This window comes from Pristiophorus japonicus, chromosome 3, assembly GCF_044704955.1.
Source record: "Pristiophorus japonicus isolate sPriJap1 chromosome 3, sPriJap1.hap1, whole genome shotgun sequence".
Lineage (NCBI taxonomy): Eukaryota > Metazoa > Chordata > Chondrichthyes > Pristiophoridae > Pristiophorus > Pristiophorus japonicus.
The window spans coordinates 227,943,871-227,958,208 of NC_091979.1; the positions used below are offsets into that span (position 1 = coordinate 227,943,871).

The 14,338-nt window shown below is 50.0% G+C and overlaps 1 protein-coding gene across 3 annotated transcripts in view; it reads right to left on the bottom strand.

Moving 5' to 3' along the window:
- Positions 1–14,338, bottom strand: part of LOC139260151 (collagen alpha-1(XVII) chain-like) — a 112,596-nt gene that overhangs the window by 76,132 nt on the left and 22,126 nt on the right. For all 3 annotated transcript variants that reach the window (XM_070876373.1, XM_070876374.1, XM_070876371.1), the window contains 8 exons: positions 12,587–12,694; positions 11,853–11,900; positions 11,253–11,279; positions 10,043–10,090; positions 7,992–8,135; positions 6,484–6,651; positions 4,796–4,864; positions 2,904–2,984 (listed from right to left, as the gene is read on the bottom strand). In XM_070876373.1, the coding sequence (XP_070732474.1) occupies positions 2,904–2,984; positions 4,796–4,864; positions 6,484–6,651; positions 7,992–8,135; positions 10,043–10,090; positions 11,253–11,279; positions 11,853–11,900; positions 12,587–12,694 (693 nt within the window). The remainder of the gene's footprint in view (positions 1–2,903; positions 2,985–4,795; positions 4,865–6,483; positions 6,652–7,991; positions 8,136–10,042; positions 10,091–11,252; positions 11,280–11,852; positions 11,901–12,586; positions 12,695–14,338) is intronic.

The following is a 14,338-nucleotide window of genomic DNA, read 5'->3' on the forward strand; positions in this document are numbered from 1 at the left end:
CTGGAGTACAGTCCCTGAAGGTGCTGACTCTCCCTGGGGTACAGTTACTGAAGATGGTGTCTCTCCCTGGGGTACAGTCCGTGAAGGTGGTGTCTCTCCCTGGGGTACAGTTCCTGAAGGTGCTGACTCTCCCTGGGGTACAGTTCCTGAAGGTGCTAACTGTCCCTGGGGTACATTTCCTGAAGGTGCTGACTCTCCCTGGGGTACATTTCCTGAAGGCGCTGACTCTCCCTGTGGTACAGTTCCTGAAGGTGCTGACTCTCCCCAGGGTACAGTTCCTGAAGGTGCTGACTCTCCCCAGGGTACAGTTCCTGAAGGTGCTGACTCTCCCTGGGGTACATTTCCTGAAGGCGCTGACTCTCCCTGTGGTACAGTTCCTGAAGGTGCTGACTCTCCCCAGGGTACAGTTCCTGAAGGTGCTGACTCTCCCTGGGGTACATTTCCTGAAGGCGCTGACTCTCCCTGTGGTACAGTTCCTGAAGGTGCTGACTCTCCCCAGGGTACAGTTCCTGAAGGTGCTGACTCTCCCCTGGGTACAGTTCCTGAAGGTGCTGACTCTCCCTGTGGTACAGTTCCTGAAGGTGCTGACTCTCCCCAGGGTACAGTTCCTGAAGGTGCTGACTCTCCCTGGGGTACATTTCCTGAAGGCGCTGACTCTCCCTGTGGTATAGTTCCTGAAGGTGCTGACTCTCCCCAGGGTACAGTTCCTGAAGGTGCTGACTCTCCCCTGGGTACAGTTCCTGAAGGTGCTGACTCTCCTTGTGGTACAGTTCCTGAAGGTGCTGACTCTCATTGGGGTACAGTTCCTGAAGGTGCTGACTCTCACTGGGTTACAGTTCATAAGAACATAAGAACATAAGAAATAGGAGCAGGATTAGGCCATACGGTCCCTTGAGCCTGCTCCGCCATTTAATACGACCATGGCTGATCCGATCATGGAATCAGGTCCACTTCCCTGCCCGCTCTCCATAACCCCTATTCCCTTATCGTTTAAGAAACTGTCTATTTCTGTCTTAAATTTATTCAATGTCCCAGCTTCCACAGCTCTCTAAGGCAGCAAATTCCACAGATTTACAACCTTCTGAGAGAAGAAATTTCTCCTCATCTCAGTTTTAAATGGGCGGCCCCTTATTCTATGATTATGCCCTCTAGTTCTAGTCTCCCCCATCAGTGGAAACATCCTCTCTGCATCCACCTTGTCAAGCCCCCTCATAATCTTATAAGTTTCGATAAGATCACCTCTCATTCTTCTGAATTCCAATGAGTAAAGGCCCAACCTACTCAACCTTTCAGTCGGTCAACCCCCTCATCTCCGAAATCAACCTAGTGAACCTTCTCTGAACGACCTCCAAAGCAAGTATATCCTTTCATAAATATGGAAACCAAAACTGCACGCAGTATTCCAGGTGTGGCCTCACCAATACCCTGTACAACTGTAGCAAGGCTTCCCTGTTTTTATACTCCATCTCCTTTGCAATAAAGGCCAAGATTCCATTGGCCTTCCTGATCACGTGCTGTACCTGCATACTAACCTTTTGTGTTTCATGCACAAGTACTCCAAGGTCCCGCTGTACGGCAGCACTTTGCAATCTTTCTCCATTTAAATAATAACTTGCTCTTTGATTTTTTTCTGCCAAAGTGCATGACCTCACACTTTCCAACATTATACTCCATCTGCCAAATTTTTGCCCACTCACCTAGCCTGTCTATGTCCTTTTGCAGATTTTTTGTGTCCTCCTCACACATTGCTTTTCCTCCCATCTTTGTATCATCAGCAAACCTGGTTACGTTACACTCGGTCCCTCTCTTATAGATTATAAATAATTGGGATCCCAGCACTGATCTCTGCGGCACCCCACTGGTTACTGATTGCCAACACGAGAATGAACCATTTATCCCGACTCTCTGTTTTCTGTTTGTTAGCTAATCCTCTAACCATGCTAATATATCACCCCCAACCCCGTGAACGTTTATCTTGTGCAGTAACCTTTTATGTGGCACCTTGTCAAATGCCTTCTGGAAGTCCAAATACACCACATCCACTGATTCCCCTTTATCCACCCTGTTCATTACATCCTCAAAGAATTCTAGCAAATTTGTCAAACATGACTGCCCCTTCATAAATCCATGCTGATTCTGCCTGATTGAATTTTGCTTTTCCAAATGTCCTACTAATGCTTCTTTAATAATGGACTCCAACATCGTTAACTGGTTCCTGAAGGTGCTGACTCTCCCCAGGGTACAGTCCCTGAAGGTGCTGACTCTCCCCGGGGTACAGTTCCTGAAGGTGCTGACTCTCCCTGGGGTACAGTTCCTGAAGGTGGTGTCTCTCCCTGGGGTATAGTCCGTGAAGGTGGTGTCTCTCCTTGGGTTACAGTTCCTGAAGGTGCTGACTCTCCCTGGGGTACAGTCCCTGAAGGTGGTGTCTCTCCCTGGGGTACAGTTCCTGAAGATGGTGTCTCTCCCTGGGGTACAGTCCGTGAAGGTGGTGTCTCTCCCTGGGGTACAGTCCCTGAAGGTGCTGACTCTCCCTGGGGTACAGTTACTGAAGATGGTGTCTCTCCCTGGGGTACAGTCTGTGAAGGTGGTGTCTCTCCCTGGGGTACAGTCCCTGAAGATGCTGACTCTCCTTGGGGTACAGTTCCTGAAGGTGCTGACTCTCCCTGAGGTACAGTTCCTGAAGGTGGTGTCTCTCCCTGGGGTACAGTTCCAAGGGTGTCCGATGCCCCATGTGACTATTTATCCCCTGTGAACTTGGGCAGTGAGTTTCGACAGGAGATTGAACTGTGGGCGAATTACCCAGACACCCGTCCCCCTGTGCACTTTGATGTGAAGAGAGTTGGTGCTGATGAAGAAGGGCGTGTTGCTGCTGCTGCTGTTGCCGTGCTCGGTGTGATACTCACCCGGGGTGGAGCTGCTCAGGGTCATTGCCGGGGTGGTCACCAGGCAGGATGTGGGTGCAAGATTGTTCTGAACCCCTTGAACTGTCAATGAGAGGAAGGAGATAAAAAACAAACAGAGTCAGAGCAGAGTGGGCCGGTTCCACCGCACCGAGTGACACAAGCGAGTGGCTGAACCTCACCGTCCGTGGCCTGACCTCTGACATGTGGCCGCCGGACCTGCCATGGTGGTTGGAGAAACCCACGCGAGGCCAGGGAACAGGATGAACCCCGGAGAGCTCCAGCAGCACAGATTACACCGCTGCTCAGACTCTCCCACTGTGGCAGGGGGCAGCCGGTGGTCACGCTGAGTATGGGGTCAGGGGTCAATGGTCAGGCTCAGTCAGCAGTCAGGCTCGACAACAACAACAACAACTTGCATTTATATGACACCTTTAATGTAGTAAAACGTCCCAAGGTGTTTCAAAGGAGCGTTATCAGACAGAATCAGAGCCATATAAGGAGATATTAGGACAGGTGAGCAAAATCTTGATCAGAGGCAGGTTTTAAGGAGCGTCTTAAAGGAGGAGAGGGAGGCGGAGAGGTTTAGGGAGGGAATTCCAGCGCCTAGGGCCCAGGCAGCTGAAGGCACGGCCGCCAATGGTGGAGCGATTAAAATTGGGGATGCTCAAGAGACCAGAATTTGTGGAGTGCAGAAATCTCAGGGGGTTGTGGTGGAGGTTACAGAGATGGGGAGGGGTGAGGCCACGGAGGGATTTGAACACAAGGATGTGAATTTTAAAATCAAGCTGTCGCCGGGCCGGGATCCAATGTAAGTCAGCGAGTACAGGAGGTGATGGGCAATGCTCCCTCCAATTTGCGGTCTAAGTGTGCAGACCCTGTAAGCCTGCTGCGTGTACACGGCACCTTCCGGAAGCAGCAGCCAAGTGAACAGCCTGCGCTGGATCTCCCAATTGGTGCACAGCCGTACGGCCTCGCAACTTAGGGGGAGCACTGGAAAATCGGGAGGGAATTTCTGCTCATCCTGCATCATTTCTGCAGGAGAGACTTCTTCACACAGAGAGCGGCGAGGCTGTGGGATTCACTCCCAGGGTTAGTGGTCGAGGCACAAACTATGTCAACATTGAAGATTAGATTGGAGAGAGGGATAAAGGAAAGGGGGATAAAGGGATATGGGTAAATGTGATTAGAACTATTCGCTCACACGAAGGGTACAGGGCGACACGGACTGGTCTGTAAATCTATGTATTTCTGTGTTCAGGAAGAGGCCACTCGGCCCCTCAAGCTGTTCCAACATTCAATTAGATCATGGCTGATCTGTACCTCAACTCCATTTACACGCCTTCGATCCGTAACCCTTAATATTCTTATCTAAAAAACATCTAGCAATTTCAGTTTTGAAAATTTCAATTGATCCCCAGCCTCAACAGCTTTTTGGGGGAGAGAGTTCCAGATTCCCACCACCCTCTGTGTGAAGAAATGCTTCCTGACATCACCCCTGAACGGCCTGGCTCTAATTTTAAGGTTTTTCCCCCTGTTCTGGACTCCCCCCACCAGAGGAAATAATTTCTCTCTATTGACCCTATCAACTCCTTTAATCAACTTAAACACCTCAATCAGATCACCCCTTAATCTTCTCTACTCAAGGGAATACAAGCCCAGTCTGTGCAACCTGTCCTCATAATTTAACCTTTTAGCCCCGGCATCATTCTGGTGAATCTGCGCTGCTCCCCCTCCGAGGCTGATATATCCTGAAGGGTGGGGCCCAGAACTGGACGCAGTGACTCCCGACGGGGTCTGACCAGAGTTTTATAGAACTGTTTTAAGTTTATCCAGAGGACAATGTATTGATCCATTCGGGTGGAGTAGCTGAATCAGTTAATTTGTAAACTGACCTGTGGAAGTAGTCAGTCCCACGCTCCCTGTGGCTGGGCTTGTAGCTCTGTTGTTCTGGATTCCGTTTACTGAGAAAGACGAAGTGATATCAGAATCAGTGGAGATTGGGTCAAACTGGTTGCGGACAAAGACTGCTTACAAACACAGCCGTGGAAACTAGCACACACAGCAATCCATACAGTCCAAAATCACTGAGAAATCCACAGAGCGACAGTTTCAGTTTCAATACAGAGCGTTCCGATATTGAGGAAACTCTCGCACCGTGGGATCACACCTCAGCCCAGATAGCTCAGGCAGTGAGGCTGAGAAATCTCCCACTCTGCTCAGGGACAGTGCTGGAGTTCAACCAACAGAAACTGGCAGCTTCTAAACACTGAGCACTGATATATATTTTATAACACACCGTATTACTTGGTGTAACGCTCCTGTATATCTTTAGGCAGTTGCCCGGAGTCAAGGATGACTTGCTTCCACACTAAAATAAGTTCTAAGATGACTGATGAGACCAATGCGGAATCTAGCAGTATGATGATCTGGTCTGTCGCTGATGGGGTTGTCCATGAAGGTCCTGATATTCCATTTTAAGGAGTGGAAGATGCCTATGCGTGAATTCTTTTAACATGGGGTGGCCGTTGCTCACCAGCTACCACACGAACTTGACAGAGCAAGGTCTTGGTCCAATGGCAAGGGGATCTAAGACGATTGGAGACCAGGCTCTGCTGCATGCTCCTGTATATATTATATAATAACACTCTGTGTGTTACTGGGTATATTATATAATAACACACCGTGTGTTACTGGGTATAACACTCCTGTATATATTATATAATAACACTCCTGTATATATTATATAATAACACACCGTGTGTTACTGGGTATAACACTCCTGTATATATTATATAATAACACATCGTGTGTTACTGGGTATAACACTCCTGTATATATTATATAATAACACATCATGTGTTACTGGGTATAACACTCCTGTATATATTATATAATAACACACTGTTTGCTACTGGGTATAACCCTCCTGTATATATTATATAATAACACACAGTGTGTTACTGGGTATAACACTCCTGTATATATTATATAACACACTGTGTGTTACTGGGTATAATGCTCCTGTATATATTATATAATAACACACCGTGTGTTACTGTGTATAATGCTCCTGTATATATTATATAATAACACTCTGTGTGTTACTGGGTATAACACTCCTGTATATATTATATAATAACACACCGTGTGTTACTGGGTATAACACTCCTGTATATATTATATAATAACACATCGTGTGTTACTGGGTATAACACTCCTGTATATATTATATAATAACACAACTGTTTGTTACTGGGTATAACCCTCTTGTATATATTATATAATAACACAACTGTTTGTTACTGGGTATAACCCTCTTGTATATATTATATAATAACACACTGTTTGTTACTGGGTATAACCCTCCTGTATATATTATATAATAACACATCGTGTGTTACTGGGTATAACACTCCTGTATATATTATATAATAACACACAGTGTGTTACTGGGTATAACACTCCTGTATATATTATATAACACACTGTGTGTTACTGGGTATAACACTCCTGTAGGCACTGTTACTGAGCTGGGACACCTATATATGTAACAGTGCTGATCCTGAGGGCTGGTACCCACCTGTTACAGAAGAGGATCCCGTTGTACTGAACATCTGCGTCCCGGTGGAGGACAGATTGTTGCGATACTCTGTCACTCCCATATTCGCAGTACCTGCAGGAACAGCCGAAGTCCAGATATAGGTGGGCAGAGCAGCATCCAGGATAGTGGTGTCATATCTCCCAGACGCTGTCAGATGGAAAGGAACGAACATATTGCAGTCAGTAAATGTTGTGGTCAGAGTGAAAGACTGCTGCACTGGAGAAGGGAGAGATAGAGAGAGGGAGAGTTACAGAGAATGAGAAGGAGACAGATCGAGAAACAGAGAAGAAGATGGAGAGACAGACAAAGGGAGTGTGTGAGAGAGGCAGAGAAACGGAGAGAGGAAGAGAGAGAGAAATAGAGAGGAAGAGACAAAGAGAGACAGGGAGAGGAGAGAGATTGACAGAGACAGAGGAAGGAATGAAGAGAGAGGAAGAAGGGAGTCTGAGGGGTTCAGTATTTTCCCTGATTGGTCCAAAGATTCCCGGTTCTGTTCCTGGGATCACTTTGATCACTGAGTTGGGATTAGGAGTTGGAATCTGCAATTAACCTCGGTGTGCAGTGGAGCGCAAAAGGGGAGAAAGTAATGCGACAGGTTCCTGCTCCTAATCGATAATCAGTGACCCTTGGTGTGTGTGTTGGCTGAGGTCAGGACAGACTGGGCTTGGTTGTGATACTAACCCCAAATGAATTTCAAGGCAGGTAAGTGTGAGGTGCTGCATTTTGGTAGGAAGAATAAGGAGGCCACACACAGCTTGGATGATGTGTCTAAATGGGATAGAGGAACAGAGGGATCTGGAGGTACAGATACACAGATCACTAAAAGTAGCGACGCAGGTTAATAAGGCCATAAAGCAAACAAAGCGCTGGGGTTCATTTCTAGAGGGAGAGAATTGAAAAGTACAGAAGTTATGTTCAACTAGTATGGAACCTTAGTTAGATCATACTTGGAGTACTGGGAACAGTTCTGGTCTCCATATTATAAAAAGGATATCGAGGCACTGGAGAATATGCAGGCGAGACCAGAACTAGGGATCTTAAATATAAGATAGTCACTAATAAATCCAAGAGAGAGTTCAGGAGGAATTTCTTTACTCAGAGAGTGGTGAGAATGTGGAACTTGCTGCCACAGGGAGTGGTTGAGGCGAAAAGCAGAGATGCATTTAAGGGGAAGCTAGATAAACACATGAGGGAGAAAGGAATAGAAGATATGGTGATGGGATGAGATGAAGAGGGGTGGGAGGAGGCTGGTGTGGAGCCGGGTTGGGCCGAATGGCCTGTTTCTGTGCTGTACACTTGATGTAACACACTCCCCTCAATCGAATATCTTGTCAGGAGGCGAGTGATAAATTGAGGAGAATGAGGAACTGTTATTATGGGGTGTCAGGCTTGGCAGTCGCACTGAGCACCTCAGTGACCCCGCGGGCCTTTGGTCAGATTTGAGCTTCCGCACCATTGCTGCGTACAGTTCGGAGACGGTGCCTTACCTGACTGTGTGCTCCCGCTCACCATCTTCGTCTCCACAATGGCCTTTCTGGGGTAGGGGAGGGTGTTCGTGGTCGTGCGAGGAGGGCTGATACTGGCCGATCGACTACCTTTCAGCAACCGCTTCACATCATCCAGCTCCGTCCCTGATCACAATGGATGCACAGGACAAGTCAGAACCTGGGGGATCCCTTCTGGGTAAAGCGCTGATCTAGAATCCGGGGGGAACCCCTCTGAGTAAAGCGCTGATCAAGAACCTGGGGGGAACCCCTCTCAGTATAACATTATGACTGGGAGCGGGAGTATCACTGAGTTCATCACACCCCTGAATCACAAACTAGGAGAAACCCCTCCAGCACAATGCAGTGTCAAATCGGAAAGCGAGGTGACTCCCAGCATGTGACCTGGGGCCGGGCCAATCTAACCCAGGGAGCCCGTTCAGTACTGGCGAGCAGCTGGTGTTATAGAGTGTGGAGCACACACACTGACGGAGCCTCGATTGTCACATTGTCCTTTCCCCGGATCCCACGTGTCCTGGCACTGCGGTAGGCAGCCGGGTTGCACGCTGCTTCCGCCAACGCTGATTGTTGGCAGTGCCAGTGGAGGGGTGACGCCTGTGCTCACTGCCCCCTGCTACCAAGGTGGGGAGATGCCCAGCTGCTGACGGGGCAGTTCAACCATGTGACCCATCCTAGGAATCATCGGAACAGGAGGAAGCCATTCAGCCCCTCGAGTCTGTTCCGCCATTCAATGACATCATGGCTGATCTGTGATTTGACTGCATTTACCCGCGGTAATGTAGGCATCTGCGAGTATGCTCACGGGTTTGTAGACCTGATAACTGGGCCTGGCCATGGTGGCCATTAACTGGTCCAGGCAGAGGGTGGTCGAGGGGGTCATTCAGCCCGACTGCCTGCCTCTCTTCCGCGACTACATTCGCGCCAAGGTGTCCCTGGAGATGGAGCACGTGATGTCCACTGGTACGCTCGTGGAGTTCCGCGAGAGGTGAGCACCAGAGGGACTGGAGTGCATCATCACCCCTGGCATCCAAATTCTAATTTTTTAGTTTCATTTGTTAATTTGTTGGTTCTAGTGCCCCTTGATTTAAAGTTTTACAAAAATAGTTGTAGAGCTGTTGAGTTGGGAGTGGCTTAGCCAGTCACATCATGTTCACAAGACTCAATAAAACCCCAGCCAGTTGGGTTCGGGGGATCCACGATGAGGCAGGTGGTTGTAAGCCTGATGGATGAACTGTAGCGTGATTGTTAAACCTTTGCTAATAAACCAACTAGCTCTTAATAGCAATGTGTTGCTATGAATTTTTAAGCAAAGAACCCATGAAGCACATAAATTACACCCGCCTTGGTTCTGTAACCCTTAATACCCTTACCCAACAAAAATCTAGCAATCTCAGTTTTGACATTTTCAATTGCCCCCAGCCTCAACAGCCTTCTGGGGGAGAGAGTTCCAGATTCCCACCACCCTTTGTGTGAAGAAGTGCTTCCTGACATCACCCCTGAACGGCCTGGCTCTAATTTTATGGTTACACCCCTTTGTTCTGGACTTCCCCACCAGAGAAAATAGTTTCTCTCTATCTACCCTCTCAACTCCTTTAATTATCTTAAACACCTCAATCAGATCACCCCTTAATCTTCTCAACTCGAGGGAATACAAGCCCAGTCTGTGCAACCTGTCCTCATAATTGAACTCTTTAACCCTTTCATGCCCCGTATTCTCCTACCAGTCAGTCTAAACGTCCCGCTCTCTCTCTCTACTTAATTCCGCTCGTTCCCCTCACTTTATTCCTCAGCTCTGTCTTCCACTGAAATAATTTCTCAGAATTGATTAGAATTCCCAGCACGAAATCCACGGGTGTCAGAGCCTCGATTCGCCCTCCTCCCGGGACTGGGGTTCACCCGGAGAGGGAGTGGGAATAAGGATTGATACATCAAGGGCCAGCAAGTGGTGTCGTGCCCTATTGACCCCCCCGCCCCCACCCCACCCTGGGGTTTTACCAATGGGTGGAAGGGCCGGACCCTGTTAGGGTACTTACATCGTCCGGAGGGTGAAGCGCTCTGGAGACGGGCTCGGATCGCACTCTCTGAAACACACACAAGGGGCTCCCATTACACAGCCATACACAATAGGGAGACATCGGTGTCAGCAGGTGATAGCGACCCTTACCCTGCTCAGTCCCTTCTCAGTGACTATCTCCCCCACATCCAGGGCATTATAAATCGCCACAGTTATCACATCTCTCAGGGTCTCCACACAAAGCAGCAACTTACATTTATACAGCACCTTTAATGTAGAGAAATGTCCCAAGGCGCTTCATTGGAACAGATATTAGTGCAGTTACCAAATGCTCGGTCAAACGGGTGCGTTTTAAGGGGGGTCCTGAAGGAGAGGATGAGGGTAGAAAGTTTCGGGAAAGCAATTCCAGTAGGGCCGAGGCAGCTGCAGGAAATTATGTACTTTGAGAGACATCTACGTGACCATCTTGTGAATAGAAAGTTCCCATGAACAGCAAAGAGATAAATGGTGGTGCAACTTAAGGGTTGAATGTTGGCCGGGACACTGGGGAGATCAGTAATTCACAGCTGAGCAGGGACCTTGGTTTAACATCTCACCCTCAGTAATGCTCCTCCGACAGTGTAGCACTCCCTCAGTACTTCCCCCCGACAGTGTAGCACTCCCTCAGTGCTTCCCCCCGACAGTGTGGCACTCCCTCAGTACTTCCCCCTGACAGTGTAGCACTCCCTCAGTACTTCCCCCTGACAGTGCAGCACTCCCTCAGTGCTCTCCCTCGACAGTGCAGCACTCCCTCAGTACTTCCTCCCCGACAGTGCAGCACTCCCTCAGTACTTCTCCCCGAAGGTGCAGCACTCCCTCAGTACTGCCCCTCCGACAGTGCAGCACTCCCTCAGTACTGCATTGGATTGTTAGTCTAGATTTTTGTGCCCAAGTCTCTGGAGTGGGACTCGAACCCATGACCTTCTGATCTGAGGCAACAGTCCTACTCACTGTAGAGTGTTGCCAGGTTACAGTTAGATTAATCACATGCCCTTGGTGTGGACCCTAAGTCGGAGCTACAGACCAGCTGCTGGGGGGAGCTTCACATTCCACTGATGATTTTCAGTGTGTTTAGTGTCGGGACCTCGGGAGAGGGTAGGACGGCTAAAGATTGCGCTATACCCTCGCTGGTCAATGGAACACACTGGACTGTGTACAAGATGTTGAGAACCAGGACAGATGTGTCTTACCTCGACTCTGACTCCTTCCCCTGGTACCTGAGGAAATAAAACCAGCAACAAAACATCAATTAGTATTGAGCACTGTAGACCAGGGCAGGTACAGTACGGGGTTAGATATAGTGTAAAGCTCCCTCTACACTGTCCGATCAAACACTCCCAGGGCAGGTACAGCACGGGGTTAGATATAGTGTAAAGCTCCCTCTACACTGTCCCATCAAACACTCCCAGGGCAGATACAGCGTGGTCTCCCGGTGAAGTGCAGGCACTGTAATTGCCCTCGGTGCCCTGGCCTAGCGAGTGGAAAGTTAACCAATGATTCTACCCCTAGCGACCCTGCAGCGACACCTACTGGAAGGTGCCATCATGGGCAGAGTGAAACGCAACGGTGATGCCTTTCATGGCCGAATGTCTCCTGACACTCAACGTGTGGAGGCACACAAGAAACGTGGCAGCTCCGACACGGAGAGTGGGATTGTGGCAGTGGGAGGAGGGGAAGATTTAACAGCAGTGTGAGCCCTGGGCCCCTGTCCCCTGGGCCTGAGAGGGGGCCTTGCCCTCTCGTTGTGTGTCTCAGGCAACAGCACGCGAATTAAAGCTTGACGTTCTTACTGAGTTCTTTTCTTGCAAATTCTGGTGAGGAATTTCCACTGGAACTACCTGAAAAAAATAACATTCAATTCAGGTAATTGGTTCAGTGGCTCACAGACACGCCATCCCCATCGGTCTCTCTACGGCTCCCTCGCTCTGTCCCTCCATCTCTCTCTCTCTCCGTCTACCTCTCTCTGTCCCTCAATCTCTCTCCGTCTCCCTCTCTTTCTCTCTCTCTCTCAGTCTCTCTCCATCTCTCTCTGTCTCTCTCCCTCCGTCTCTCTCTCTCCCTCTCCCTCTCTGTCTCTCTCTCAGTCTCTCTCCCTCTGTCTGTCTCTCTGTCCCTCCATCTCTCGCTCTCTCCCTCTGTCTCTCTGCCTCTCTTTCAGAGTCTCTTTGTCTCTCCCTGTGTCACTCTCACTGTTTCTCAGTCTCTCTCTCTCCCTCTGCCTCTCCATCACTCTCTCTCTCTGTGTCTCTGTCTCTGTCTGTCTCGCTCTCTCCCTCTGTTTCTGTCTCTCTCTCTCTGTCTCTCTGTCTCTCTGTGTGTCTCTCTCTCTGTCTCTCCGACTCTTTCTCTCTCTGTCTCTCTCTCTGTCTCTCTCGCGCTCTGCCTCTCTCGCTATCTCTCTGTCTCTCTCTCTCTCTCTCTCTCTCCGTCTTTGTCACTCTCTGTCTCTCTCTCTGTCTCTCTCTCTCTCTCTCTCGCTCTATCTCTCTCTCTGTCGTGGGTCACAGTTCCTTTCCTCACATACCCTCATATCCTCCATTCCTGCCGATGATTGTTTTTCGCTCCAGTGTAGTGTCCGGTGAGGAGCTGGGGAATCGGGTCCGGGAATATCCGCTGGAGGCGCCTCGTCCCGCTGTTGGAAAATATACCCAGGATCTTGGCATTAGTGCGATAAACGTTCCCCCCAAATCATCATCCCAGCAATTGGTCTGACTCTGGCCCTGACAGACTGACTGACTCTGGCCCAGACAGACTGACAGACAGACTGACTCTGGCCCAGACAGACTGACAGACAGACTGACTCTGGCCCAGACAGACTGACTGACAGACTGTCTCTGGCCCAGATAGACTGACTCTGGCCCAGACATTGATTGACAGACTGACTCTGGCCCAGACAGATTGACTGACAGACTGTCTCTGGCCCAGACAGACTGACAGACTGACAGACTGACTGACTCTGGCCTAGACATTGATTGACAGACTGACTCTGGCCCAGATAGATTGACTGACAGACTGTCTCTGGCCCAGACAGACTGACTCTGGCCCAGACATTGATTGACAGACTGACTCTGGCCCAGACAGATTGACTGACAGACTGTCTCTGGCCCAGACAGACTGTCAGACAGACTGACTCTGGCCCAGACATTGATTGACAGACTGACTCTGGCCCAGACAGACTGACTCTGATCCAGACAGATTGACTGACAGACTATCTCTGGCCCAGACAGACTGACTCTGGCCCAGACAGACTGACTCTGGCCCAGACAGATTGACTGACAGACTGATTCTGGCCCAAACAGTCTGACAGACAGACTGACTCTGGCCCAGACAGACTGACTGACAGACTGACTCTGGTCCAGACAGACTGACAGACAGACTGACTCTGGCCCAGACAGACTGACTCTGGCCCAAACAGACTGACGGACAGATTGACTCTGGTACAGACAGACTGACAGACAGACTGACTCTGGCCCAGACAGACTGACTCTGGCCCAGACAGACTGATTGACAGATTGACTCTGGCCCAGACAGACTGACTGACAGACTGACTCTGGCCCAGACAGACTGACTGGCAGACTGACTCTGGCCCAGACAGACTAACCGACAGACTGACTCTGGCCCTGACAGACTGACTGGCAGACTGACTCTGGCCCAGACAGACAGACAGACTCTGGGGCAGAGTGAGACGGAATCACCCTCTGGAGATTCCGTCCCATATATGAGGGTGGTGGAGGAGATCGAGCGGGACGTGACTGTTTTGGGGGGGCTCAGACCCCCCCTCCCCGCCGCCCCCCACCCCCCACCCCTCCCAGTCCCTGCTGCTGGTCTCACATACTCTGTTGTTTCAGTTGCTGTGAGAACCAGTTGGGATGGGAGGGCGTGATCGGGGTGGGGGGAGGTCTGGGATCTGGAGATTCTCTGACTGCCCCCCACGGCCCCGTAATATTGACAACCCCGCTCCGCTTTTCACCGTGACAATCCCACGGCCCACGAGGGAATCAGTCAGACCCTGGCGGGGGGTCGCACAATGTCCTGGGGTCACACTGTGTCCGGGGGTCGCACTGTGTCTGGGGGTCACACTGTATCCGGGGGTCACACTGTATCCGGGGGTCGCACCGCATCCGGGGGTCACACTGTACCTGGGGGTTACACTGTGTCCTGGGGTCACACTGTGTCCTGGGGGGGTCACACTGTATCTGGGGGTCACACTGTGTCCTGGGGTCACACTGTGTCTGGGGGTCACACTGTGTCCGGCAGGGGTGGGGTCACTGTATCT